A 27,589-nucleotide genomic window follows, 5' to 3' on the forward strand; every position below is an offset into this window, starting at 1 on the left:
CACGTGACCCGCGCTCTCCCCTCTGATTGGCCCACTCCCCCAATACGCGCTTGTGATTGGCTCATCTCCCCCACGTGACCCCCCCCCCCACTGCGGGCGCAGCCGCGAAGGCGCCGCCGCCATTTTGGAATTTCCGCGCCTTCCCCTTCCCGCCTTCTTTATTTTACGCTTTTAAAACCCCTTAAATTTCGCTTATTTTTAATTATTCTTTAAATTTTGAGGCGTTTTAGGGCCTTATGGCGCTGGTTTCTGCCGATTCGCGCATCGCGGAGCTGCTGGGGGAGCTGCACCAGCTCATCAAACAGACGCAGGTAGCAAATCCCGTCGTTTTTTAACTTTTTAATTCCTTATTTCCCCTTAATTGCCCCTCGCTTATTAAAATAATTAATGATTGTGGCGGATTCCTGAGGAAACGGGGCGTTTGGTGCTTTAAAAACGGCTTAAAATGTCCAAATAGAGCGGTTAAAGGCGCCTTGAGTGCTGGGGTTGATTTGTGAGGTGTTTGGTTCGTTTGAGGGGTTAAAACGCCTTTAAATCTTTAAATGTTTGGGGTTAATTGGTGGATTGAGTGGTTAATTTGGGGTAAAAAGGGGCTTAAAGTGTTTAAATGATGGATTTGTGAGGTAATGGGTGGATTTGGGGCACAGAGAGCCTTAAAATCGTGAAAGATTGGGGTTAATTGGGGAATGAATTGGGTGGTTTGGGGGGCGAAGGGGCCTAAAGGGTTTAAATATTTAAAGGTTTTAAGGTGGTTTTGTTCCCCCCCCCGTTTCCCCCCCCGTTTCCCCCCCCGTTTCCCCCCCCGTTTCCCCCCCCGTTTCCCCCCCCGTTTCCCCCCCTTATTCCCCCCTTATTCCCCCCTTATTCCCCCCTTATTCCCCCCCCTTATTCCCCCCATTCCCCCCCCCATTCCCCCCATATTTCCCCCTCCCGTTTTCCCTCGGTTCCCCCCCCCCCGGTTCCCCCCCCCATTTCCCCCCATATTTCCCCCTATTTTCCCCTCACGTTCCCCCTCCATTTCCCCCCAATTTCCCCCATCTTTTACCCCCAATTTCCCCCCATATCCCCCCCATATTTCCCCCATTTCCCCCATATCCCCCATGTTTTCCCCATATCCCCCCCATGTTTCCCCCCATTTCCCCCCATGTTTCCCCCCCATTTCCCCCCATGTTTCCCCCCCATTTCCCCCCATGTTTCCCCCCCATTTCCCCCCATGTTTCCCCCCCATTTCCCCCCATGTTTCCCCCCATTTCCCCCCATGTTTCCCCCCCATGTTTCCCCCCCATGTTTCCCCCCCATGTTTCCCCCCCATGTTTCCCCCCCATGTTTCCCCCCCATGTTTCCCCCCATGTTTCCCCCATATCCCCCTTCAATCCCCCCACTTCCCCCCCCCACTTCCCCCCCCCACTTCCCCCCCCCACTTCCCCCCCCCACTTCCCCCCCCACTTCCCCCCCCATTCCCCCCCCCATGTTTCCCTTCAATCCCCCCCATGTTTCCCTTCAATCCCCCCCATGTTTCCCCCTTATTTCCCCCATATTTCCCCCATATTATTTCCCCCATATCCCCCTTCAATCCCCCCCATATCCCCCCCCATTTCCCCCCATGTTTCCCCCATATCCCCCTTCAATCCCCCCATGTTTCCCCCCCATATCCCCCCACTTCCCCCCCCACTTCCCCCCCCACTTCCCCCCCGCTTCCCCCCCGCTTCCCCCCCACTTCCCCCCACTTCCCCCCCCTTCCAGGAAGAGCGCTCCCGCAGCGAGCACAACCTGCTCAACATCCAGAAGACCCACGAGCGCATGCAGACCGAGAACAAGAGTGAGAAACCCCCAAAAACCCCCATAAACCCCCCCAAAAACCCCCCAAAACCCCCCAAAAACCCCCATAAACCCCCCAAAAACCCCCAAAACCCCCCAAAAACCCCCGTAACCCCCCTGTGGGGACCCTGGGGGACCCCCCTGGCCCCCCAGTCTCCCCGTATTACAGGACCAAGCTGCGAGGCCTCTACACCACGGCCAAGGCCGACGCCGAGGCCGAGTGCAAGTAGGTGCTGCCCCAAAATCCGACGTTTTCAACCCAAAACGCACCCCAAAATCCGACGTTTCCGCCTCGAAATCCACCTCGGAATCTCCGTCCCGTTCTGGGGTTTCTGCCGCAAAATTCACCTCAAAATCGGGGTTTTTCACCTCAAAATTCACCTCAAAATTCACCTCAAAATCGGGGTTTTTCACCTCAAAATTCACCTCAAAATCTGGGTTTTCCACCCCAAAATCCACCTCAAAATCCACCTCAAAATCTGGGTTTTCCACCTCAAAATTCACCTCAAAATTCACCTCAAAATCTGGGTTTTCCACCCCAAAATTCACCTCAAAATCCACCTCAAAATCTGGGTTTTCCACCCCAAAATTCACCTCAAAATCCACCTCAAAATCTGGGTTTTCTACCTCAAATTTCACCTCAAAACTCACCTCAAAATCTGGGTTTTCTGCCTCAAAATTCACCTCAAAATCCACCTCAAAATCTGGGTTTTCCGCCTCAAAATTCACCTCAAAATCCACCTCAAAATCTGGGTTTTCCACCTCAAAATTCACCTCAAAATTCACCTCAAAATCTGGGTTTTCCACCCCAAAATTCACCTCAAAATCCACCTCAAAATCTGGGTTTTCCACCCCAAAATTCACCTCAAAATTCACCTCAAAATCCACCTCAAAATCCACCTCAAAATCCACCTCAAAATCCACCTCAAAATCCACCTCAAAATCCACCTCAAAATCCACCTCAAAATTCACCTCAAAATTCACCTCAAAATTCACCTCAAAATTCACCTCAAAATTCACCTCAAAATCCCCCCCAAAATCCCCCATTTCCCCCCCATCCCCCCATTTCCCCCCCATCACCCATTTCCCCCCCAAAACCATTTCCCTCCAAAACCCCATTTTCCCGCCAAAACCCATTTTCCCGCCAAAACCCATTTCTCCCCCAAACCCCCAAATATTCCCCCCCAAACCCCCCCATTTTCCCCCCCATCCCCACATTTCCCCCCATCCCCCATTTCCCCCCATTCCCCCCCAAACCCCCATTCCCCCCAAAACCATTTTCCCGCCAAAACCCATTTCCCCCCCATTTCCCCCCCAACCCCCATTTCCCCCCCAACCCCCATTTCCCCCCAAAACCATTTTCCCGCCAAAACCCATTTCCCCCCCAAACCCCCCATTTCCCCCCATTTCTCCCCATCCCCCAATTCCCCTCCATCCCCCCATTTCCCCCCAAACCCCCATTCCCCCCAAAACCATTTTCCCGCCAAAACCCATTCCCCCCCCAAACCCCCATTTCCCCCCCCCATTCCCCCCCCAAACCCCCATTTCCCCCCCAAATTTTACCCAAACCCCCCTTTTTCCCCCCAGCATCCTCCGCAAGGCCCTGGACAAGATCGCCGAGATCAAATCCCTGCTCGAGGAGCGCCGCATCGGTTCGCCCCCAAAATCCCCCCTTTTCCCCCCAAAAACCCCCCCAAAAACCCCCAAAAACCCCCCCAAAAACCCCCAAAATCCACATTTTTCGCATCCGCAGCCGCCAAAATCGCCGGAATTTACAGCGAAGCGGAGCCGCCGCGCAAAACGATGCGGCGGGGGGTGCTGATGACCCTGCTCCAACAGTCGGCCATGACACTTCCGCTCTGGATCGGGAAACCGGGCGAAAAGTGAGGGTTTCCCCCCTTCAAAATCCGCATTTTTGAGGTAAAAAGTGTGGATTTTGGGGGTGTTAAATATAGGGGACCCCCCTAGGCCGCCCCCTTTGTGTGGGGCGGTGCCGGCGGCCGGGGATTACGTGGCCAAACCGGGGGACAAGGTGGCCGCTCGCGTCAAGGCCTTGGAAGGGGATGAGCAATGGATTTTGGCCGAGGTCGTCAGCTACAGCCACGCTGCCAATAAGTGAGTCTTTAAAACACCCAAAATCGGGGGGTTTCGACCCAAAATACCCGCCCGGGAAGGGGGGAAATGAGTTGGAAATGTGGTGGGGTTGCGGGGACAAAATGGCCGCCGGGCGGCTCGAAATGGCGGATGAAAGGGGAGGAAAACGCCGCGTTTTACCCACCAAAATAGCCATTGTTAACCCCAAAATACCCATTTTTAACCCCAAAATATACACTTTTTACCCTAAAATAACCATTTTTAGGCCCGAAATGACCAAAAAAGGCCAAAAAATGGCCTAAAATATCATTTTATTGCCTTTTTTACCTCAGGAAAATGGCACAAAATGGCAGCTGAGCCGCTGAGGAAATGGCCCCAAAATACCCATTTTTAGCCCCAAAATACCCATTTTTAACCCCAAAATACCCCTTTTTAACCCAAAATATGCACTTTTTAACCCTAAATCACCCTTTTTTACCCCAAAATGACCCAAAAATGGCCCAAAATATCATTCCCTTTTTTACCTCAGTAAAATGGCACAAAATGGCGGCTGAACCGCTGAGGAAATGGCCCCAAAATACCCATTTATAGCCCCAAAATACCCATTTTTAGCCCCAAAATACCCATTTTTAACCCCAAAATATACGGTTTTTACCCTAAAATACCCATTTTTAGGCCCAAAATGAGCAAAAAAGGCCAAAAAATGGCCCAAAATACCATTTTATTGCCTTTTTTACCTCAGTAAAATGGCACAAAATGGCGGCTGAGCCGCTGAGGAAATGGCCCCAAAATACCCATTTTTAGCCCCAAAATACCCATTTTTAGCCCCAAAATACCCATTTTTAACCCCAAAATACCCATTTTTAACTCAAAATATGCACTTTTTATCCTAAAATAACCATTTTTAGCCCCGAAATGACCAAAAAAGGCCAAAAAATGGCCTAAAATATCATTTTATTGCCTTTTTTACCTCAGTGAAATGGCACAAAATGGCGGCTGAGCTGCTGAGGAAATGGCCCCAAAATACCCATTTTTAGCCCCAAAATACCCATTTTTAACCCCAAAATACCCATTTTTAACTCAAAATATGCACTTTTTACCCTAAAATAACCATTTTTAGGCCCAAAATGACCAAAAAATGGCCCAAAATATCATTTTATTGCCTTTTTTACCTCACTGAAATGGCACAAAATGGCGGCTGAGCCGCTGAGGAAATGGCCCCAAAATACCCATTTTTAGCCCCAAAATACCCATTTTTAACCCCAAAATACCCCTTTTTAACTCAAAATATACATTTTTTAACCCTAAATCACCCCTTTTTACCCCAAAATGACCAAAAAATGGCCCAAAATATCATTTTATTGCCTTTTTTACCTCAGGAAAATGGCACAAAATGGTGGCTGAGCCGCTGAGGAAATGGCCCCAAAATACCCATTTATAGCCCCAAAATTCCCATTTTTAATCCCAAAATACCCCTTTTTAACCCAAAATATACATTTTTTAACCCTAAATCACCCCTTTTTACCCCAAAATGACCAAAAAATGGCCCAAAATATCATTTTATTCCCTTTTTTACCTCAGTGAAATGGCACAAAATGGCGGCTGAGCCGCTGAGGAAATGGCCCCAAAATACCCATTTTTAGCCCCAAAATACCCATTTTTAACCCCAAAATACCCATTTTTAACTCAAAATATGCACTTTTTATCCTAAAATAACCATTTTTAGCCCCAAAATGACCAAAAAAGGCCAAAAAATGGCCCAAAATACCATTTTATTGCCTTTTTTACCTCAGTGAAATGGCACAAAATGGCGGCTGAGCCGCTGAGGAAATGGCCCCAAAATACCCATTTTTAGCCCCAAAATACCCATTTTTAGCCCCAAAATACCCATTTTTAACCCCAAAATACCCTTTTTAACTCAAAATATACATTTTTTAACCCTAAATCACCCCTTTTTACCCCAAAATGACCAAAAAATGGCCTAAAATATCATTTTATTGCCTTTTTTACCTCAGGAAAATGGCACAAAATGGCGGCTGAGCCGCTGAGGAAATGGCCCCAAAATACCCATTTTTAACCCCAAAATACCCATTTTTAACCCAAAATACCCTTTTTAACCCCAAAATACCACTTTTTAACCCAAAATACACACTTTTTACCCTAAAATAACCATTTTTAGCCCCAAAATGAGCAAAAAAGGCCAAAAAATGGCCCAAAATACCATTTTATTGCCTTTTTTACCTCAGGAAAATGGCACAAAATGGCGGCTGAGCTGCTGAGGAAATGGCCCCAAAATACCCATTTTTAGCCCCAAAATACCCATTTTTAACCCCAAAATACCCATTTTTAGCCCAAAATATGCACTTTTTACCCTAAAATAACCATTTTTAGCCCCAAAATGACCAAAAAAGGCCAAAAAACGGCCCAAAATATCATTTTATTGCCTTTTTTACCTCAGTTAAATGGCACAAAATGGCGGCTGAGCCGCTGAGGAAATGGCCCCAAAATACCCATTTTTAACCCCAAAATTCCCATTTTTAACCCCAAAATACCCCATTTTTCCCCATTTCTGCCTTCCTCACCCCCCCAAGTCCCCCCCGAACCCCAAATTCCCCCTTTTTCACCCCAAAATCAGCCCCAAAACCGCTCTGACCCCCCCAAATTCCCCAGGTACGAAGTGGACGATATCGATGAAGAAGGCAAAGAGTAAGTGCCCCAAACCCCCATTTTTTGCCCCAAATTCCCCATTTTTCCCCCCAAAACCCCTCAGGGGGGTCCCCCAAACCCTAATGGGGGGTCCCCCAAATCCCCACCCCCAAACCCCACAGGGAACCCCCAAATCTCCCCCTTTTCCCCCCAATTCCCCCCTGAACCCCCACACAAAACCACCCCCAAAACCCCCATTTTTTGACCCAAATTCCCCATTTTTTCACCCAAAACCCCCATTTTTCCCCCCAAAACCCCTCAGGGGGGTCCCCCAAACCCTAATGGGGGGTCCCCCAAACTCCCACCCCCCAAATTCCCCTCATTCCCCCCCAAAACACCCCCCCAATCTCCCCCATTTCCCCCCTAACTCCCCCATTTTCCCCCCTATCTCCCCCATTTTTTAACCTAAAACCCCCATTTTTTCCCCCAAAACCCCCATTTTTTCACCCAAAAAAGCATCAGGGGGGTCCCCCAAACCCTAATGGGGGGTCCCCAAATCCCCACCCCCAAACCCCACAGGGAACCCCCAAATTTCCCCCTTTTCCCCCCAATTCCCCCCTGAACCACCACACAAAACCACCCCCAAAACCCCCATTTTTTGACCCAAATTCCCCATTTTTTCACCCAAAACCCCCATTTTTCCCCCCAAAACCCCTCAGGGGGGTCCCCCAAACCCTAACGGGGGGTCCCCCAAACTCCCACCCCCCAACTTCCCCTCATTCCCCCCCCAAAACACCCCCCTAACTCCCCCATTTCTCCCCCCTATCTCCCCCATTTTCCCCCCTATCTCCCCCATTTTTTCCCCCAAAACCCCCATTTTTTAACCCAAAAAAGCATCAGGGGGGTCCCCCAAACCCTAATGGGGGGTCCCCCAAACTCCCACCCCCCAACTTCCCCTCATTCCCCCCCAAAACACCCCCCTATCTCCCCCATTTTCCCCCCTATCTCCCCCATTTTCCCCCCTATCTCCCCCATTTTCCCCCCTATCTCCCCCATTCTTTAACCCAAATTCCCCATTTTTCCCCCCAAAACCCCTCAGGGGGGTCCCCCAAACCCTAACGGGGGGTCCCCCAAACTCCCACCCCCCAACTTCCCCTCATTCCCCCCCCAAAACACCCCCCTATCTCCCCCATTTCTCCCCCCTATCTCCCCCATTTTCCCCCCCAAATTCCCCATTTTTTCCCCCAAAACCCCCATTTTTTAACCCAAAAAAGCATCAGGGGGGTCCCCCAAACCCTAATGGGGGGTCCCCCAAACTCCCACCCCCCAACTTCCCCTCATTCCCCCCCAAAACACCCCCCTATCTCCCCCATTTTCCCCCCTATCTCCCCCATTTCCCCCCTATCTCCCCCATTTTCCCCCCTATCTCCCCCATTCTTTCACCGAAATTCCCCATTTTTTCACCCAAAACCCCCATTTTTCCCCCCAAAACCCCTTAGGGGGGTCCCCCAAACCCTAATGGGGGGTCCCCCAAATCCCCACCCCCAAACCCCACAGGGAACCCCCAAATCTCCCCCTTTTCCCCCCAATTCCCCCCTGAACCCCCACACAAAACCACCCCCAAAACCCCCATTTTTTGACCCAAATTCCCCATTTTTTCACCCAAAACCCCCATTTTTCCCCCCAAAACCCCTCAGGGGGGTCCCCCAAACCCTAATGGGGGGTCCCCCAAACTCCCACCCCCCAAATTCCCCTCATTCCCCCCCAAAACACCCCCCCAATCTCCCCCATTTCCCCCCTAACTCCCCCATTTTCCCCCCTATCTCCCCCATTTTTTAACCTAAAACCCCCATTTTTTCCCCCAAAACCCCCATTTTTTCACCCAAAAAAGCATCAGGGGGGTCCCCCAAACCCTAATGGGGGGTCCCCAAATCCCCACCCCCAAACCCCACAGGGAACCCCCAAATTTCCCCCTTTTCCCCCCAATTCCCCCCTGAACCACCACACAAAACCACCCCCAAAACCCCCATTTTTTGACCCAAATTCCCCATTTTTTCACCCAAAACCCCCATTTTTCCCCCCAAAACCCCTCAGGGGGGTCCCCCAAACCCTAACGGGGGGTCCCCCAAACTCCCACCCCCCAACTTCCCCTCATTCCCCCCCCAAAACACCCCCCTAACTCCCCCATTTCTCCCCCCTATCTCCCCCATTTTCCCCCCTATCTCCCCCATTTTTTCCCCCAAAACCCCCATTTTTTAACCCAAAAAAGCATCAGGGGGGTCCCCCAAACCCTAATGGGGGGTCCCCCAAACTCCCACCCCCCAACTTCCCCTCATTCCCCCCCAAAACACCCCCCTATCTCCCCCATTTTCCCCCCTATCTCCCCCATTTTCCCCCCTATCTCCCCCATTTTCCCCCCTATCTCCCCCATTCTTTAACCCAAATTCCCCATTTTTCCCCCCAAAACCCCTCAGGGGGGTCCCCCAAACCCTAACGGGGGGTCCCCCAAACTCCCACCCCCCAACTTCCCCTCATTCCCCCCCCAAAACACCCCCCTATCTCCCCCATTTCTCCCCCCTATCTCCCCCATTTTCCCCCCCAAATTCCCCATTTTTTCCCCCAAAACCCCCATTTTTTAACCCAAAAAAGCATCAGGGGGGTCCCCCAAACCCTAATGGGGGGTCCCCCAAACTCCCACCCCCCAACTTCCCCTCATTCCCCCCCAAAACACCCCCCTAACTCCCCCATTTCCCCCCCTATCTCCCCCATTTTCCCCCCTATCTCCCCCATTTTCCCCCCTATCTCCCCCATTCTTTAACCCAAATTCCCCATTTTTTCACCCAAAACCCCCATTTTTCCCCCCAAAACCCCTCAGGGGGGTCCCCCAAACCCTAATGGGGGGTCCCCCAAACTCCCACCCCCAACTTCCCCACAGGGAACCCCCAATTCCCCCCTGAACCCCCCACACAACCCCTGCCCACTACGCCATTTTCCCCCCTATCTCCCCCATTTTCCCCCCCAAAACCCCCATTTTTTAACCCAAATTCCCCATTTTTCCCCCCAAAACCCCTCAGGGGGGTCCCCCAAACCCTAATGGGGGGTCCCCCAAACTCCCACCCCCCAACTTCCCCTCATTCCCCCCCAAAACACCCCCCTATCTCCCCCATTTTCCCCCCTATCTCCCCCATTTCCCCCCTATCTCCCCCATTTTCCCCCCTATCTCCCCCATTCTTTCACCGAAATTCCCCATTTTTTCACCCAAAACCCCCATTTTTCCCCCCAAAACCCCTTAGGGGGGTCCCCCAAACCCTAATGGGGGGTCCCCCAAATCCCCACCCCCAAACCCCACAGGGAACCCCCAAATTTCCCCCTTTTCCCCCCACACAACCCCTGCCCACTACGCCATTTTCCCCCCTATCTCCCCCATTTTCCCCCCTAAATTCCCCATTTTTTCCCCCAAAACCCCCATTTTTCCCCCCAAAACCCCTCAGGGGGGTCCCCCAAACCCTAATGGGGGGTCCCCCAAACTCCCACCCCCCAACTTCCCCTCATTCCCCCCCAAAACACCCCCCCAACTCCCCCATTTCCCCCCCTATCTCCCCCATTTTCCCCCCTAACTCCCCCATTTCCCCCCCTAAATCCCCCATTTTTTAACCCAAATTCCCCGTTTTTTCCCCCAAAAACCCCTCAGGGGGGTCCCCCAAACCCTAATGGGGGGTCCCCCAAATCCCCACCCCCAAACCCCACAGGGAACCCCCAAATTTCCCCCTTTTCCCCCCACACAACCCCTGCCCACTACGCCATTTTCCCCCCTATCTCCCCCATTCTTTCACCGAAATTCCCCATTTTTTGCCCCAAAACCCCCATTTTTCCCCCCAAAACCCCTCAGGGGGGTCCCCCAAACCCTAACGCGGGGTCCCCCAAACTCCCACCCCCCAACTTCCCCTCATTCCCCCCCAAAACACCCCCCAATCTCCCCCATTTCCCCCCTATCTCCCCCATTTTCCCCCCTATCTCCCCCATTCTTTCACCGAAATCCCCCATTTTTTCCCCCAAAACCCCCATTTTTCCCCCCAAAACCCCTCTAGGGGGGTCCCCCAAACCCTAATGGGGGGTCCCCCAAACTCCCACCCCCCAACTTCCCCTCATTCCCCCCCAAAACACCCCCCTAACTCCCCCATTTTCCCCCTATCTCCCCCATTTTCCCCCCTAACTCCCCCATTTCCCCCCCAAAAACCTCCATTTTTTGCCCCAAAACCCCCATTTTTTCCCCCAAAAACCCCTCAGGGGGGTCCCCCAAACCCTAATGGGGGGTCCCCCAAATCCCCACCCCCAAACCCCACAGGGAACCCCCAAATCTCCCCCTTTTCCCCCCAAATACCCCCTGAACCACCACACAAAACCACCCCCAAAACCCCCATTTTTTGACCCAAAACCCCCATTTTTCCCCCCAAAACCCCTCAGGGGGGTCCCCCAAACCCTAATGGGGGGTCCCCCAAACTCCCACCCCCCAACTTCCCCTCATTCCCCCCCCAAAACACCCCCCTAACTCCCCCATTTCTCCCCCCTATCTCCCCCATTTTCCCCCCTATCTCCCCCATTTTTTCCCCCAAAACCCCCATTTTTTAACCCAAAACCCCTCAGGGGGGTCCCCCAAACCCTAATGGGGGGTCCCCCAATCTCCCACCCCCCAACTTCCCCTCATTCCCCCCCAAAACACCCCCCTATCTCCCCCATTTTCCCCCCTATCTCCCCCATTTTCCCCCCAATATCTCCCCCATTTCCCCCCCTAAATCCCCCATTTTTTAACCCAAATTCCCCGTTTTTTCCCCCAAAAAGGCATCAGGGGGGTCCCCCAAACCCTAATGGGGGGTCCCCCAAATCCCCACCCCCAAACTCCCACAGGGAACCCCCAAATTTCCCCCTTTTCCCCCCAAATACCCCCTGCCCACTACGCCATTTTCCCCCCTATCTCCCCCATTTTCCCCCCTATCTCCCCCATTCTTTCACCGAAATTCCCCATTTTTTCCCCCAAAACCCCCATTTTCCCCCCCAAAACCCCTCAGGGGGGTCCCCCAAACCCTAATGGGGGGTCCCCCAAACTCCCACCCCCCAACTTCCCCTCATTCCCCACCAAAACACCCCCCTATCTCCCCCATTTTCCCCCCTATCTCCCCCATTTTCCCCCCATCTCCCCCATTCTTTCACCGAAATCCCCCATTTTTTCACCCAAAACCCCCATTTTTTCACCCAAAAAAGCATCAGGGGGGTCCCCCAAACCCTAATGGGGGGTCCCCCAAATCCCCACCCCCAAACTCCCACAGAGAACCCCCAAATTTCCCCCTTTTCCCCCCACACAACCCCTGCCCACTACGCCATTTTCCCCCCTATCTCCCCCATTTTCCCCCCTATCTCCCCCATTCTTTAACCGAAATTCCCCATTTTTTCACCCAAAACCCCCATTTTTCCCCCCAAAACCCCTCTAGGGGGGTCCCCCAAACCCTAATGGGGGGTCCCCCAAACTCCCACCCCCCAACTTCCCCCCAAAACACCCCCCTATCTCCCCCATTTTCCCCCCTATCTCCCCCATTTTCCCCCCTATCTCCCCCATTTTCCCCCCTATCTCCCCCATTTTCCCCCCTATCTCCCCCATTCTTTCACCGAAATTCCCCATTTTTTCACCCAAAACCCCCATTTTTCCCCCCAAAACCCCTCAGGGGGGTCCCCCACACCCTAACGGGGGGTCCCCCCATCCCCCCCAGGCGCCACACGCTGAGCCGCCGCCGCATCATCCCGCTCCCGCAATGGAAGACGAACCCCGAGACGGACCCCGAGGCGCTGTTCCACAAGGACCAGCTGGTGCTGGCGCTCTACCCCCAGACCACCTGCTTCTACCGGGCCCTCATCCACGCGCCCCCCCAGCGGGTGAGCGGGGACCCCACCGGCCACGGCCCCCCGAAAAACGCCGCCCAGATTGCTCAAAATGGACCCAAAATGGACCCAAAATGGCTCCCAAAATGGCCGCAAAATGGCCCCAAAATGGCCGCAAAATGGCCGCAAAATGGCGGCAAAATGGCTCCCAAAATGGCCGCAAAATGGCTCCAAAATGGCTCCAAAATGGCTCCCAAAATGGCCGCAAAATGGCCCCAAAATGGCCGCAAAATGGCCGCAAAATGGCCGCAAAATGGCCGCAAAATGGCTCCAAAATGGACCCAAAATGGACCCAAAATGGCCACAAAATGGCCGCAAAATGGCCGCAAAATGGAGCCAAAATGGCCGCAAAATGGCTCCCAAAATGGCCGCAAAATGGCCGCAAAATGGCTGCAAAATGGACCCAAAATGGCTCCAAAATGGCTCCAAAATGGCTCCAAAATGGACCCAAAATGGACCCAAAATGGCTCCCAAAATGGCCGCAAAATGGCCCCAAAATGGCCCCAAAATGGCCCCCAAAATGGCCCCAAAATGGCCCCAAAATGGCCGCAAAATGGCCCCAAAATGGCCCCAAAATGGCCGCAAAATGGACCCAAAATGGACCCAAAATGGCCGCAAAATGGACCCAAAATGGCTCCAAAATGGCTCCAAAATGGCCCCAAAATGGCTCCAAAATGGCTCCCAAAATGGCCCCAAAATGGCCGCAAAATGGCTCCAAAATGGCCGCAAAATGGACCCAAAATGGACCCAAAATGGCCGCAAAATGGCTCCCAAAATGGCTCCCAAAATGGCTCCCACAATGGCTCCCAAAATGGCCCCAAAATGGCTGCAAAATGGCTCCCAAAATGGCTCCCAAAATGGCTCCCAAAATGGCCCCAAAATGGACCCAAAATGGCTCCCAAAATGGCTCCCAAAATGGCTCCAAAATGGCCGCAAAATGGCTCCAAAATGGCTCCCAAAATGGCCGCAAAATGGCTCCCAAAATGGCTCCCAAAATGGCCCCAAAATGGCCCCAAAATGGCCGCAAAATGGCTCCCAAAATGGCTCCCAAAATGGTCCCAAAATGGCCCCAAAATGGCTCCCAAAATGGCTCCCAAAATGGCCCCAAAATGGCTCCCAAAATGGCTCCCAAAATGGCCCCAAAATGGCCCCAAAATGGCCCCAAAATGGCTCCCAAAATGGCCGCAAAATGGCTCCCAAAATGGCTCCCAAAATGGCTCCAAAATGGCTCCCAAAATGGCTCCCAAAATGGCTCCCAAAATGGCGGCAAAATGGACCCAAAATGGCTGCAAAATGGCTCCCAAAATGGCCCCAAAATGGCCGCAAAATGGACCCAAAATGGCCGCAAAATGGCCCCAAAATGGCCCCAAAATGGCCGCAAAATGGCCGCAAAATGGCTCCAAAATGGCTCCAAAATGGCCCCAAAATGGCCGCAAAATGGCCCCAAAATGGCCGCAAAATGGCTCCCAAAATGGCGGCAAAATGGCTCCCAAAATGGCTCCCACAATGGACCCACAATGGACCCAAAATGGCCGCAAAATGGCTCCCAAAATGGCTCCCAAAATGGCTCCCAAAATGGCTGCAAAATGGACCCAAAATGGCTGCAAAATGGCTCCCAAAATGGCCGCAAAATGGCCGCAAAATGGACCCAAAATGGACCCAAAATGGCTCCCAAAATGGAGCCAAAATGGCCGCAAAATGGAGCCAAAATGGCCGCAAAATGGCCCCAAAATGGCCCCAAAATGGCTCCCAAAATGGCTCCAAAATGGCCGCAAAATGGACCCAAAATGGCCGCAAAATGGCCGCAAAATGGCTCCCAAAATGGCTCCAAAATGGCCGCAAAATGGCCGCAAAATGGCCCCAAAATGGCTCCCAAAATGGCCCCAAAATGGCCGCAAAATGGCCCCAAAATGGCTCCAAAATGGCCCCAAAATGGCCGCAAAATGGCCGCAAAATGGCTCCCAAAATGGCCCCAAAATGGCCCCAAAATGGCCGCAAAATGGCCGCAAAATGGCTCCAAAATGGCCCCAAAATGGCCCCAAAATGGCCCCAAAATGGCCGCAAAATGGCTCCAAAATGGCCCCAAAATGGACCCAAAATGGCCCCAAAATGGCCGCAAAATGGCTCCAAAATGGCCGCAAAATGGCCGCAAAATGGACCCAAAATGGCCCCAAAATGGCCCCAAAATGGCCGCAAAATGGCTCCCAAAATGGCTCCCAAAATGGCTCCAAAATGGCTCCAAAATGGCCACAAAATGGCCGCAAAATGGCTCCCAAAATGGCTCCAAAATGGCTCCAAAATGGACCCAAAATGGCCCCAAAATGGCCCCTAAATGGCCCCTAAATGGCTCCAAAATGGCTCCAAAATGGCTCCCAAAATGGCCCCAAAATGGCCCCAAAATGGCCGCAAAATGGCTCCAAAATGGCCGCAAAATGGCCCCAAAATGGCCCAAAACGGCCCCAAAATGGCTCCAAAATGGACCCAGGAGTTCGGGGAGGGACCCAGGCGTTCGGGAGGGACCCCGGCGTCCGGGGGCAGGTGATTTTGGGGCGAAAAGGGTGTTTTCCAGCCCCAGGATGACTACTCGGTGCTGTTCGAGGACACGTCCTACGCCGACGGGTACTCCCCCCCGCTCAACGTGGCCCAGAGATACGTGGTGGCCTGCAAGGAGAACAAGAAGAAGTGACCCCAAAATGGGGGGGATGGACCCCAAAATGGGGGGGGATGTGACCCCAAAGTGTGGGGGGATGGACCCCAAAGTGTGGGGGGATGGACCCCAAAGTATGGGGGATACAGCCCCAAAATATGGGGGGAATGGGGAAGATTTGGGGGGGAAATGGGGGTGAGGGGATGGGGGGAAAGTGGCTCAAAAGTGAGGGGAAAATGGACCAAAAATGGGGGGGAATCACCCCAAAAATATGGGGGGATGGACCCCAAAGTATGGGGGGATGGACCCCAAAGTATGGGGGGATACAGCCCCAAAATATGGGGGGAATGGGGAAGATTTGGGGGGGAAATGGGGGTGAGGGGATGGGGGGAAAGTGGCTCAAAAGTGAGGGGAAAATGGACCAAAAATGGGGGGGAATCACCCCAAAAATATGGGGGGATGGACCCCAAAGTATGGGGGGATGGACCCCAAAGTATGGGGGGATACAGCCCCAAAATATGGGGGGGAATGGGGAAGATTTGGGGGGGAAATGGGGAGAAATGGTGGGGAAATGGGGGTGAGGGGATGGGGGAAAATGGCTCAAAAGTGAGGGGAAATTGGCCCAAAAATGGGGGGAAATGGGCTCAAAATATGGGGGGATGGACCCCAAAATATGGGGGGATGGACCCCAAAGTATGGGGGGATGGACCCCAAAGTATGGGGGGATACAGCCCCAAAATATGGGGGGAAAGGGGGAAGATTTGGGGGGGAAATGGGGGTGAGGGGATGGGGGAAAGTGGCTCAAAAGTGAGGGGAAAATGGACCAAAAATGGGGGGAAATGGGGTCAAAATATGGGGGGAATCGCCCCAAAAATGGGGGGATGCAGCCTCAAAATGGGGGGGATACAGCCCTAAAATATGGGGGGATGGACCCCAAAGTATGGGGGGGATGGACCCCAAAATATGGGGGGGATGGACACCAAAAATGGGGGGAAATGAGGAAGATTTGGGGGGGAAATGGGGGAAAATGGGGGAGAGGGGATGGGGGAAAGTGGCTCAAAAATGAGGGGAAAATGGACCAAAAATGGGGGGAAATGGGGTCAAAAATGGGGGGAATCACCCCAAAAGTGGGGGGGATGTGACCCCAAAATATGGGGGGATAGACCCCAAAATATGGGGGGGATGGACACCAAAAATGGGGGGGAAATGGGGAGAATTTGGGGAGAAATGGGGGAAAATGGTGGGAAAGTGGGGGGAAAATGGCTCAAAAATGAGGGGAAAATGGACCAAAAATGGGGGGGAATCACCCCAAAAATGAGGGGATGCACCCTCAGAATGGGGGGGATGCAGCCCCAAAATATGGGGGGATGGACCCCAAAATATGGGGGGAAATGGGGAAGATTTGGGGGGGAAATGGGGGAAAATGGGGGTGAGGGGATGGGGGTTAATGGACCAGAAATGGGGGGAAATGGGGTCAAAATATGGGGGGAATCACCCCAAAAATGAGGGGATGGACCCTCAAAATGGGGGGGATACAGCCCCAAAATATGGGGGGATACAGCCCCAAAATATGGGGGGATACAGCCCCAAAATATGGGGGGAAATGGGGAAGATTTGGGGGGGAAATGGGGGTGAGGGGATGGGGGGAAAGTGGCTCAAAAGTGAGGGGAAAATGGCCCAAAAATGGGGGGGAATCACCCCAAAAATGAGGGGGATACAGCCCCAAAAATGAGGGGATGCACCCTCAAAATGGGGGGGATACAGCCCCAAAATATGGGGGGATGGACCCCAAAATATGGGGGGGATGGACACCAAAAATGGGGGGAAATGGGGAGAATTTGGGGGGGAAATGGGGAGAAATGGTGGGGAAATGGGGGTGAGGGGATGGGGGAAAGTGGCTCAAAAATGGGGGGAAAGTGGCCCGAAAATGGGGGGAAATGGGGTCAAAATATGGGGGGATGGACCCCAAAATATGGGGGGATGGACCCCAAAATATGGGGGGGATACAGCCCCAAAATATGGGGGGGATGGACCCCAAAATATGGGGGGAAATGGGGAAGATTTGGGGGGGAAATGGTGGGGAAATGGGGGTGAGGGGATGGGGGAAAATGGCTCAAAAGTGAGGGGAAAATGGCCCAAAAATGGGGGGAAATGGGCTCAAAATATGGGGGGATGGACCCCAAAATATGGGGGGATACAGCCCCAAAATATGGGGGGGAAATGGGGAAGATTTGGGGGGGAAATGGGGGTGAGGGGATGGGGGAAAATGGCTCAAAAATGAGGGGAAAATGGACCAAAAATGGGGGGAAATGGGGTCAAAATATGGGGGGAATCACCCCAAAAATGGGGGGATGCAGCCTCAAAATGGGGGGGATACAGCCCCAAAATATGGGGGGATGGACCCCAAAGTATGGGGGGGATGGACACCAAAAATGGGGGGGAAATGAGGAAGATTTGGGGAGAAATGGGGAAAAGTGGGGGGAAAATGGCTCAAAAATGAGGGGAAAATGGCCCAAAAATGGGGGGGAATCACCCCAAAAATGAGGGGATGGACCCTCAAAATGGGGGGGATACAGCCCCAAAATATGGGGGGATGGACCCCAAAATATGGGGGGGAAATGGGGAAGATTTGGGGGGGAAATGGTGGGGAAATGGGGGTGAGGGGATGGGGAAAATGGACCAGAAATGGGGGGAAATGGGCTCAAAATATGGGGGGAATCACCCCAAAAATGAGGGGATGCAGCCTCAAAATGGGGGGGATACAGCCCCAAAATATGGGGGGGATGGACACCAAAAATGGGGGGAAATGGGGAGAATTTGGGGGGGAAATGGGGAGAAATGGTGGGGAAATGGGGGTGAGGGGATGGGGGAAAGTGGCTCAAAAATGAGGGGAAAATGGACCAAAAATGGGGGGGAATCACCCCAAAAATATGGGGGGATGGACCCCAAAGTATGGGGGGATAGACCCCAAAATATGGGGGGGATGGACCCCAAAATATGGGGGGAAATGGGGAAGATTTGGGGGGAAATGGGGGTGAGGGGATGGGGGAAAGTGGCTCAAAAGTGAGGGGAAAATGGACCAAAAATGGGGGGAAATGGGGTCAAAATGTGGGGGGAATCACCCCAAAAATGAGGGGATGCATCCTCAAAATGGGGGGGATACAGCCCCAAAATATGGGGGGGTGGACACCAAAATATGGGGGGGAATGGGGAAGATTTGGGGGGGAAATGGGGGTGAGGGGATGGGGGAAAATGGCTCAAAAATGAGGGGAAAATGGCCCAAAAATGGGGGGAAATGGGGTCAAAATATGGGGGGAATCGCCCCAAAAGTGGGGGGGATGTGACCCCAAAATATGGGGGGGATGGACCCCAAAGTATGGGGGATACAGCCCCAAAATATGGGGGGGAATGGGGAAGATTTGGGGGGGAAATGGGGGTGAGGGGATGGGGGAAAATGGCTCAAAAATGAGGGGAAAATTGACCAAAAGTGAGGGGAAAATGGACCAAAAATGGGGGGAAATGGGGTCAAAATATGGGGGGAATCACCCCAAAAGTGGGGGGGATGTGACCCCAAAATATGCGGGGATGCACCCCCAAAATATGGGGGGGTGGACACCAAAAATGGGGGGAAATGGGGAAGATTTAGGGGGAAATGGGGGTGAGGGGATGGGGGGAAAATGGCTCAAAAATGAGGGGAAAATGGCTCAAAAATGGGGGGAAATGGGGTCAAAATATGGGGGGATGGACCCCAAAATATGGGGGGATAGACCCCAAAATATGGGGGGGATGGACCCCAAAATATGGGGGGAAATGGGGAAGATTTGGGGGGGAAATGGGGGGAAATGGGGGTGAGGGGATGGGGGAAAGTGGCTCAAAAATGAGGGGAAAATGGCCCCAAAATGGCGGGAAAAGGCCCCAAAAACGGGGGGAAATCCCCCCAAAATATGGGGGTGGACACCAAAAAGCGAAGGGACCCCCAAAATATTGGGGGGAAATGGGGAAAATTTGGGGAGAAATGGGGGAAAATTGGGGGAGAAAGGGGAAATTTGGCGGGAAACGTGGGCAAAAATGGCGGGAAAAGGGGAAATTTGGCGGGAAACGGGGCCAAAATGGCGGGAAAATGGGAGGGGGAGGGCCCCAAATGGTGGGCGGGGCTTAACCAAAGGGGCGTGGTTTATTACTAATTAAAGTTTATTGGATGAGAAGGCAATGAGTTAATTAAAAGGGGTGGGGGCGGGGCTTGTGCCGCCCTGGCCAATCAGAGCGGGCTCCTCAGGCTCCGCCCCCTCGTGGTCGCCTTGGCCCAGGCTGTGGCCAATCAGGTCGCCCCAAAGGAGGTGGGCGTGGCATCTGGGGGGGGAGGGGGGGATAACGTCATGGCCACGCCCCCAGAAACCCCTAATTACCCCAATTAAACCCCTAATTACCCCAATTAACCCCTAATTACCCCAATTAAACCCCAATTAACCCCCCAATTAACCCCTAATTACCCCAATTAAACCCCCGTTAACCCCCAATTAATCCCTAATTACCCCAATTAACCCCCGAATTAACCCCTAATTACCCCAATTAACCCCTAATTACCCCAATTAAACCCCAATTAACCCCTAATTACCCCAATTAACCCCCCATTAACCCCAATTAACCCCTAATTACCCCAATTAAACCCCCATTAACCCCAATTAACCCCCAATTAATCCCTAATTACCCCAATTAACCCCCCCATTAACCCCTAATTACCCCAATTAACCCCTAATTACCCCAATTAAACCCCAATTAACTCCTAATTACCCCAATTAACCCCCCATTAACCCCAATTAACCCCTAAATAACCCCAACAAACCCCCAATTGCACCCCAATTAACCCCAATTAACCCCTAATTACCCCAATTAAACCCCCATTTAACCCCAATTAGCTCCCCAATTAACCCCTAAATAACCCCAATAAACCCCCAATTAACCCGAATTAGCCCCCCAATTAACCCCAATTAACCCCTAATTACCCCAATTAAACCCCCATTATCCCTCCTATTAACCCCAATTTAACCCCAATTAACCCCTAATTACCACAATTAAACCCCCATTCACCCCCATTTAACCTCTAATGACCCCAATTAACCCCTCGTTACCCCCAAATAACCCCCAATTATCCCCTAATTACTCCAATTAAACCCCATTATCCCGCCTATTGTCCCCATTTAATCCCCAATTAACCCTTAATTACCCCAATTAACCCCCATTATCCCTCCTATTAACTCCCAATTACCCCCAATCAACCCCTAATTAACCCCCTAATTACCCCCAATTACCCCCAATTACCCCCTAATTACCCCCAATTAAACCCCAATTAACCCCTAATTACCCCCAATTAAAACCCCCTTATACCCTCAACTACCCCCCAATACCCCCAATTACCCCCTAATTTCCCCCAATTAAACCCCAATTAACCCCTAATTACCCCCAAGTGAAACCCCCTTATACCCCCAACTACCCCCTATACCCCCAATTACCCCCTAATTACTCCAATTAAACCCCAATTAACCCCAATTACCCCAATTAAAACCCCCTTATACCCCCAACTACCCCCCTATACCCCCAATTACCCCCTAATTACCCCCAATTACCCCCTAATTACCCCCAATTACCCCCTAATTACTCCAATTAAACCCCAATTAACCCCTAATTACCCCTAATTGAAACCCCCTTATACCCCAACTACCCCCCAATACCCCCAATTACCCCCTAATTACCCCCAATTACCCCCTAATTACCCCCTAATTCCCCCCAATTCCCCCCTAATTACCCCTAATTACCCCGAATTACCCCCTAATTACCCCCAATTACCCCCCAATCAATTAATTACCCCCATTAATTAATTACCCCGGGCAATTTCCCCATAGGGGCAGCAGCTCCTTGGGCTCCAATCGCAGGAAGCGCTGGGCCAGGCAGGGGGGGTGAGCGGCCAATGAGCAGCGAGGACAGCGCACGATGGGCGGGGCCTGAGGGGGAGCGACCAATCAGGAGCCAGCAACCCCCAGGGGGGCGGGGCTTGGGCTTTGGGGGGGGGGATAAGCGACCAATGAGGAGCGAGAACCCCCCCCAGGGGGCGGGGCTTGGGTGGGGGCGTTGCCATTGGAAGCCCCGCCCCCTCCGTTAAGCCCCGCCCCTTTCAGCCCCCATTTAACCCCCCTTGAATCCCCCCAATTAACCCCAATTAACCCATAATTAGCCCCAAATAATGGCCCCAATTAACCCCCCATTTAATCGCAATTAAACCCCGTGATTAATCCCAATTAAAACCCCAATTAACCCCCATATTAACCCTAATTAACCCCAAATTAACCCCCTAATTAACCCCCATTATCTCCCATTTAACCCCCAATTAACCCCCATTTAACCCTCCAATTAAACCAATTTAACCCCCCAATTAACCCCAATTAGCCCCTCAATTAACCCAAATTAACCCCCCAATAAACCCCCATTAACCCCCCAATTAAACCCCATTTAACCCCCCAATTAACTCCCATTAACCCTCCAATTTACCCCCTAATTAAACCCTCAATTAACCCAAATTAACCCCCAATTAACCCCCATTTAACCCTCCAATTAACCCCCATTAACCCCCCAATTAACTCTCCATTTAACCCCAATTAACCCTCCAATTAACCCCCATGTATCCCCCGATTAACCCCCCACATTAACCCCAATTAACCCCCATTTAACCCTCCAATTAACCCCAATTAACCCCCCAATTAACCCTCATTAACCCTCCAATTTACCCCCTAATCAAACCCTCAATTAACCCCCATTAACCCTCCAATTAACCCTCTAATTAACCCAAATTAACCCCTCCAATTAACCCCCATTAACCCCCCAATTACCCCCAATAATTAATCCCCCAATTAACCCCCTAATTAACCCCAATTAACCCCCATTTAACCCCCCAATTAACCCCCATTTAACCCCCAATTAACCCCCATTAACCCTCCAATTAACCCCCCAATTAACCCAAATTAACCCCCCAATTAACCCCCATTAACCCCCCAATTAACCCTCTAATTAACCCAAATTAACCCCTCCAATTAACCCCATTAACCCCCCAATTACCCCCAATAATTAATCCCCCAATTAACCCAAATTAACCCCCCCAATTACCCCCAATTAACCCCCCATTTAACCCCTAATTACCCCCTAATTAACCCCTAATTACCCTCTAATTAACCCCTAATTACCCCCTAATTAACCCCTAATTACCCCCTCTTACCTCCCACCCCCCCCCGCACACCCCACACCCCCCCGGGGGCTTTTCCAGCGCGGGGGGCGTGGCCTCGGGTGGGCGTGGCCTCCTCCTCCCCCTCCCCCGGGGTGGGCGTGGCCTCCCCTCCAACCCCGCCCCCTCCTCCACGACCACGTGGGGGGGCGGGGCCGGGCTCAGAGGGGGGCGGGGCGGGGGGCGGAGCCAACGCAGCCGTAGGGGGAGGCGCTTCCAGGGGGCGGCCAATAGGAGGTGGGGGAGCAAGCGGAGGGCGAAGCTGATTGGCTGCTCGCCCCGGGCCCTTCCGGCCACGCCCCCCAGGCGGCGGGAAAGCGTGGGGTGCTGCCACGCCCACTCGAACTGCCAATCAAACACAATGAAGCGCTAATTAGCAGCGATTAAGCCGCTAATTAACCCACCCATTGACCCCTGTGGGGCTCTATGGGTCCCTACGGGTCTCTATGGGTCTCTATGGGTCCCTATGGGTCCCTATGGGTCTCTATGGTCCCTATGGGTCCTTATGGGTCTCTATGGGTCTCTATGGTCCCTATGGGTCCCTATGGGTCTCTATGGGTCTCTATGGGTCCCTATGGGTCTCTATGGGTCTCTATGGTCCCTATGGGTCTCTATGGGTCCCTATGGGTCTCTATGGGTCTCTATGGGTCCCTATGGGTCTCTATGGGTCCCTATGGGTCTCTATGGGTCTCTATGGTCCCTATGGGTCTCTATGGGTCCCTATGGGTCTCTATGGGTCTCTATGGGTCCCTATGGGTCTCTATGGGTCTCTATGGGTCTCTATGGGTCTCTATGGGTCTCTATGGTCTCTATGGGTCTCTATGGGTCTCTATGGTCTCTATGGGTCTCTATGGGTCTCTATGGGTCTCTATGGGTCCCTATGGGTCACTATGGGTCTCTATGGGTCTCTATGGGTCTCTATGGTCTCTATGGTCCCTATGGGTCCCTATGGGTCTCTATGGGTCTCTATGGGTCTCTATGGTCCCTATGGGTCCCTATGGGTCTCTATGGGTCCCTATGGGTCCCTATGGGTCTCTATGGTCCCTATGGGTCCTTATGGGTCTCTATGGGTCTCTATGGGTCTCTATGGTCCCTATGGGTCCCTATGGGTCTCTATGGGTCCCTATGGGTCTCTATGGTCCCTATGGGTCCTTATGGGTCCCTATGGGTCTCTATGGGTCCCTATGGGTCTCTATGGCTCTCTATGGGTCCCTATGGGTCTCTATGGTCTCTATGGGTCCCTATGGTCTCTATGGGTCTCTATGGTCTCTATGGTCCCTATGGGTCCCTATGGGTCCCTATGGGTCTTTATGGTCTCTATGGGTCGCTATGGGTTTCTATGGTCTCTATGGCTCTCTATGGGTCTCTATGGGTCCCTATGGGTCTCTATGGGTCTCTATGGGTCTCTATGGCTCTCTGTGGTCTCTATGGGTCTCTATGGGTCCCTATGGGTCTCTATGGCTCTCTATGGGTCCCTATGGGTCTCTATGGGTCTCTATGGGTCTCTATGGGTCTCTATGGCTCTCTGTGGTCTCTATGGGTCTCTATGGGTCCCTATGGGTCTCTATGGCTCTCTATGGTCCCTATGGGTCCTTATGGGTCCCTATGGGTCTCTATGGGTCCCTATGGGTCTCTATGGGTCTCTATGGGTCTCTATGGCTCTCTGTGGTCTCTATGGGTCTCTATGGGTCCCTATGGGTCTCTATGGGTCTCTATGGGTCCCTATGGGTCTCTATGGTCTCTATGGGTCCCTATGGTCTCTATGGGTCTCTATGGGTCCCTATGGGTCTCTATGGGTCTCTATGGGTCCCTATGGGTCTCTATGGTCTCTATGGGTCTCTATGGTCTCTATGGGTCTCTATGGGTCTCTATGGTCTCTATGGGTCTCTATGGTCCCTATGGGTCCCTATGGGTCTCTATGGGTCCCTATGGGTCTCTATGGTCCCTATGGGTCCTTATGGGTCCCTATGGGTCTCTATGGGTCCCTATGGGTCTCTATGGCTCTCTATGGGTCCCTATGGGTCTCTATGGTCTCTATGGGTCCCTATGGTCTCTATGGGTCTCTATGGTCTCTATGGTCCCTATGGGTCCCTATGGGTCCCTATGGGTCTTTATGGTCTCTATGGGTCGCTATGGGTTTCTATGGTCTCTATGGCTCTCTATGGGTCCCTATGGGTCCCTATGGGTCTCTATGGGTCTCTATGGGTCTCTATGGCTCTCTGTGGTCTCTATGGGTCTCTATGGGTCCCTATGGGTCTCTATGGCTCTCTATGGGTCCCTATGGGTCTCTATGGGTCTCTATGGGTCTCTATGGGTCTCTATGGCTCTCTGTGGTCTCTATGGGTCTCTATGGGTCCCTATGGGTCTCTATGGCTCTCTATGGTCCCTATGGGTCCTTATGGGTCCCTATGGGTCTCTATGGGTCCCTATGGGTCTCTATGGGTCTCTATGGGTCTCTATGGCTCTCTGTGGTCTCTATGGGTCTCTATGGGTCCCTATGGGTCTCTATGGGTCTCTATGGGTCCCTATGGGTCCCTATGGGTCTCTATGGGTCTCTATGGTCTCTATGGGTCTCTATGGGTCTCTATGGTCTCTATGGGTCTCTATGGGTCTCTATGGGTCTCTATGGTCTCTATGGGTCTCTATGGGTCTCTATGGGTCCCTATGGGTCTCTATGGGTCTCTATGGGTCTCTATGGCTCTCTGTGGTCTCTATGGGTCTCTATGGGTCCCTATGGGTCTCTATGGGTCCTTATGGGTCCCTATGGGTCTCTATGGGTCTCTATGGTCTCTATGGGTCTCTATGGGTCTCTATGGGTCTCTATGGTCTCTATGGGTCTCTATGGGTCTCTATGGGTCTCTATGGGTCCCTATGGGTCCCTATGGGTCTCTATGGTCCCTATGGGTCCTTATGGGTCTCTATGGGTCTCTATGGGTCTCTATGGTCCCTATGGGTCCCTATGGGTCTCTATGGGTCTCTATGGGTCCCTATGGGTCTCTATGGTCTCTATGGGTCCCTATGGGTCTCTATGGTCTCTATGGGTCTCTATGGGTCTCTATGGGTCTCTATGTTCTCTATGGTCTCTATGGGTCTCTATGGGTCCCTATGGGTCTCTATGTTCTCTATGGTCTCTATGGGTCTCTATAGGTCCCTATGGGTCTCTATGGTCTCTATGGGTCCCTATGGGTCTCTATGGGTCCCTATGGGTCTCTATGGTCCCTATGGTCTCTATGGGTCTCTATGGGTCTCTATGGGTCTCTATGGTCTCTATGGGTCCCTATGGGTCTCTATGGGTCTCTATGGTCTCTATGGGTCTCTATGGGTCTCTATGGGTCCCTATGGGTCTCTATGGGTCTCTATGGTCCCTATGGTCTCTATGGGTCTCTATGGTCTCTATGGGTCCCTATGGTCTCTATGGGTCTCTATGGGTCTCTATGGTCTCTATGGGTCCCTATGGGTCCCTATGGTCTCTATGGGTCCCTATGGGTCTCTATGGGTCCCTATGGGTCCCTATGGGTCTCTATGGTACCTATGGGTCTCTATGGGTTTCTATGGGTCTCTATGGGTCTCTATGGGTCTCTATGGGTCTCTATGGGTCCCTATGGTCCCTATGGGTCTCTATGGGTCTCTATGGGTCCCTATGGTCCCTATGGGTCTCTATGGGTCCCTATGGTCTCTATGGGTCTCTATGGTCTCTATGGTCTCTATGGGTCTCTATGGGTCTCACCCTCAGCGCCGCCACGTCCGACGGGAACCCATAGACGTAGAGCAGCATCTGCCTATGGGGAGAGAGCACATTGGACACGTTATATACCTTGTATCCCATTACACCCCATTATACCCCATTATCCCCCATTACCCCCCATTACCCCCCATTACCCCCCATTATCCCCCATTACCCCCCATTACCCCCCATTACCCCCCATTACCCCCCATTATCTCCCATTACCCCCCATTATCCCCCATTACCCCCCATTACCCCCCATTATCCCCCATTACCCCCCATTACCCCCCATTATCCCCCATTACCCCCCATTACCCCCCATTACCCCCCATTACCCCCCATTATCTCCCATTATCCCCCATTACCCCCCATTACCCCCCATTACCCCCCATTATCCCCCATTACCCCCCATTACCCCCCATTATCCCCCAGTTCCCGCCCCCCCCCCATTACCAAGGCCCCGCCCCGTGCGTCCTCCTGGCCCCGCCCCTGCCCCTCCCCCCGTTGTGCTGACGCAGCCGCCGCGCGGGGTCCCGCGTGAACCCCACGTAAGCGCGGCCACGTGACCGCGGGTGGGCGGAGCCCAGCAGGTACACGGCGCGGAGCCGCATGGCGGGAAACGCGGGGCACTTCCGCCTCTCTGACACCGCCCGCAGAGCGTCACTTCCGCCTCTTCAACACACCCACTTCCGCCTTAGTAACACGCCCACTTCCGCCTCGGTTACTCCGCTCCATGGAGGCACTTCCGCCTCTGTAATATCCCCACTTCCGCCTCGCTAACACGCTCACTTCCGCCCCGACAACACCACCCCATAGAGGCACTTCCGCCTCGGTAATATCCCCACTTCCGCCTCGATAACATGGTCACTTCCGCCCCGATAACACCGCCCCATAGAGGCACTTCCGCCTCGGTAACATGGTCACTTCCGCCTCGGGGACGTCGCCCAATGGCGGCACTTCCGCCTCGGTAACGCTTACAATAGAGCGACTTCCGCCTCGTTACCCACAATCCCCCGCCATCCTTCCTACTCTGGCTCAATGGGGAGACCATAGAGAGCTGGAGGACCCGCCTCCCAGTGACCATAGAGAGCTTGGAGGACCCGCTTCCCAGTGACCATAGAGAGCTGGAGGACCCGCCTCCCAGTGACCATAGAGAGCTTGGAGGACCTCCCAGGCTGTCCCGACCAACCATAGAGTCCTGGAGGACCCCTCTCCTCCATTATCCCAATGGGGAGACCGTAGAACCCCAATTAAACCCTAATTAACCCCCCAATTAACCCATAATTACCCCCAATTATACCCTAATTAACCCCCCAATTAAACCCTAATTAATCCCCCAATTAACCCCCAATTAAACCCCAATTAACCCCCAAATAACCCCAATTAACCCCTAATTAACCCCCAATCAACCCCCAATTAACCCCCAAATAACCCCCTAATTAACCCCGTAATTAACCCA

At 52.8% G+C, this 27,589-nt stretch overlaps 3 protein-coding genes across 7 annotated transcripts; 2 read left to right on the forward strand and 1 right to left on the reverse strand.

Annotated features, from left to right (window-relative positions):
- The first annotated feature begins 85 nt into the window (after window positions 1-85).
- On the forward strand, window positions 86-15,234 carry SGF29 (SAGA complex associated factor 29). 5 transcript variants are annotated; one of them, XM_071801350.1, is made up of 9 exons: window positions 86-311; window positions 1,744-1,819; window positions 1,942-2,044; window positions 3,406-3,470; window positions 3,572-3,701; window positions 3,787-3,933; window positions 6,583-6,618; window positions 12,276-12,483; window positions 15,059-15,234. In XM_071801350.1, exons 1-9 carry the CDS (start codon window positions 237-239, stop codon window positions 15,173-15,175), a joined length of 957 nt encoding a protein of 318 aa, XP_071657451.1. In that variant the 5' UTR covers window positions 86-236; the 3' UTR covers window positions 15,176-15,234. The 5 variants fall into 5 exon arrangements, with proteins under 5 accessions (XP_071657451.1, XP_071657455.1, XP_071657452.1 ...); XM_071801351.1 differs by having other exon boundaries at window positions 87-311; window positions 1,972-2,044; window positions 15,059-15,233; XM_071801352.1 differs by having other exon boundaries at window positions 88-311; window positions 12,321-12,483; window positions 15,059-15,232.
- Window positions 15,235-19,309: 4,075 nt separating this feature from the next.
- Window positions 19,310-26,779, reverse strand: SLX1A (SLX1 homolog A, structure-specific endonuclease subunit). The gene is made up of 5 exons (XM_071801372.1): window positions 26,584-26,779; window positions 26,134-26,185; window positions 22,401-22,751; window positions 21,017-21,135; window positions 19,310-19,486 (listed from the first exon to the last, which is right to left on the reverse strand). The coding sequence occupies exons 1-5, from the start codon at window positions 26,739-26,741 to the stop codon at window positions 19,351-19,353; spliced, it is 816 nt and encodes a 271-aa protein (XP_071657473.1). The 5' UTR covers window positions 26,742-26,779; the 3' UTR covers window positions 19,310-19,350.
- LOC139826222 (uncharacterized) lies at window positions 22,647-25,187 on the forward strand (the record flags this gene model as incomplete). Its single annotated transcript, XM_071801327.1, has 2 exons — window positions 22,647-23,567; window positions 24,765-25,187. Coding segments are annotated over exons 1-2 (1,158 nt in total), but the record flags the coding sequence as incomplete, so codon positions are not given.
- Window positions 26,780-27,589: the final 810 nt, after the last annotated feature.

Source organism: Patagioenas fasciata, chromosome 37 (genome assembly GCF_037038585.1).
Source record: "Patagioenas fasciata isolate bPatFas1 chromosome 37, bPatFas1.hap1, whole genome shotgun sequence".
Classification (NCBI taxonomy): Eukaryota; Metazoa; Chordata; class Aves; order Columbiformes; family Columbidae; genus Patagioenas; species Patagioenas fasciata.

Coding starts and splice junctions, on each gene's coding strand:
- SLX1A (XM_071801372.1), bottom strand. CDS start 26,741: ATGCGGCTCCGCGCCGTGTACCTGCTGGGCTCCGCCCACCCGCGGTCA. Junction 26,186..26,583: donor ACGCACGGGGCGGGGCCTTG/GTAATGGGGGGG, acceptor CTCTCCCCATAG/GCAGATGCTGCTCTACGTCT. Junction 19,487..21,016: donor CTATGGGGAAATTGCCCGGG/GTAATTAATTAA, acceptor CTCCCCCCCCAG/ATGCCACGCCCACCTCCTTT.
- SGF29 (XM_071801350.1), top strand. CDS start 237: ATGGCGCTGGTTTCTGCCGATTCGCGCATCGCGGAGCTGCTGGGGGAG. Junction 1,820..1,941: donor CATGCAGACCGAGAACAAGA/GTGAGAAACCCC, acceptor ACCCCCCTGTGG/GGACCCTGGGGGACCCCCCT. Junction 3,702..3,786: donor ATCGGGAAACCGGGCGAAAA/GTGAGGGTTTCC, acceptor GGACCCCCCTAG/GCCGCCCCCTTTGTGTGGGG.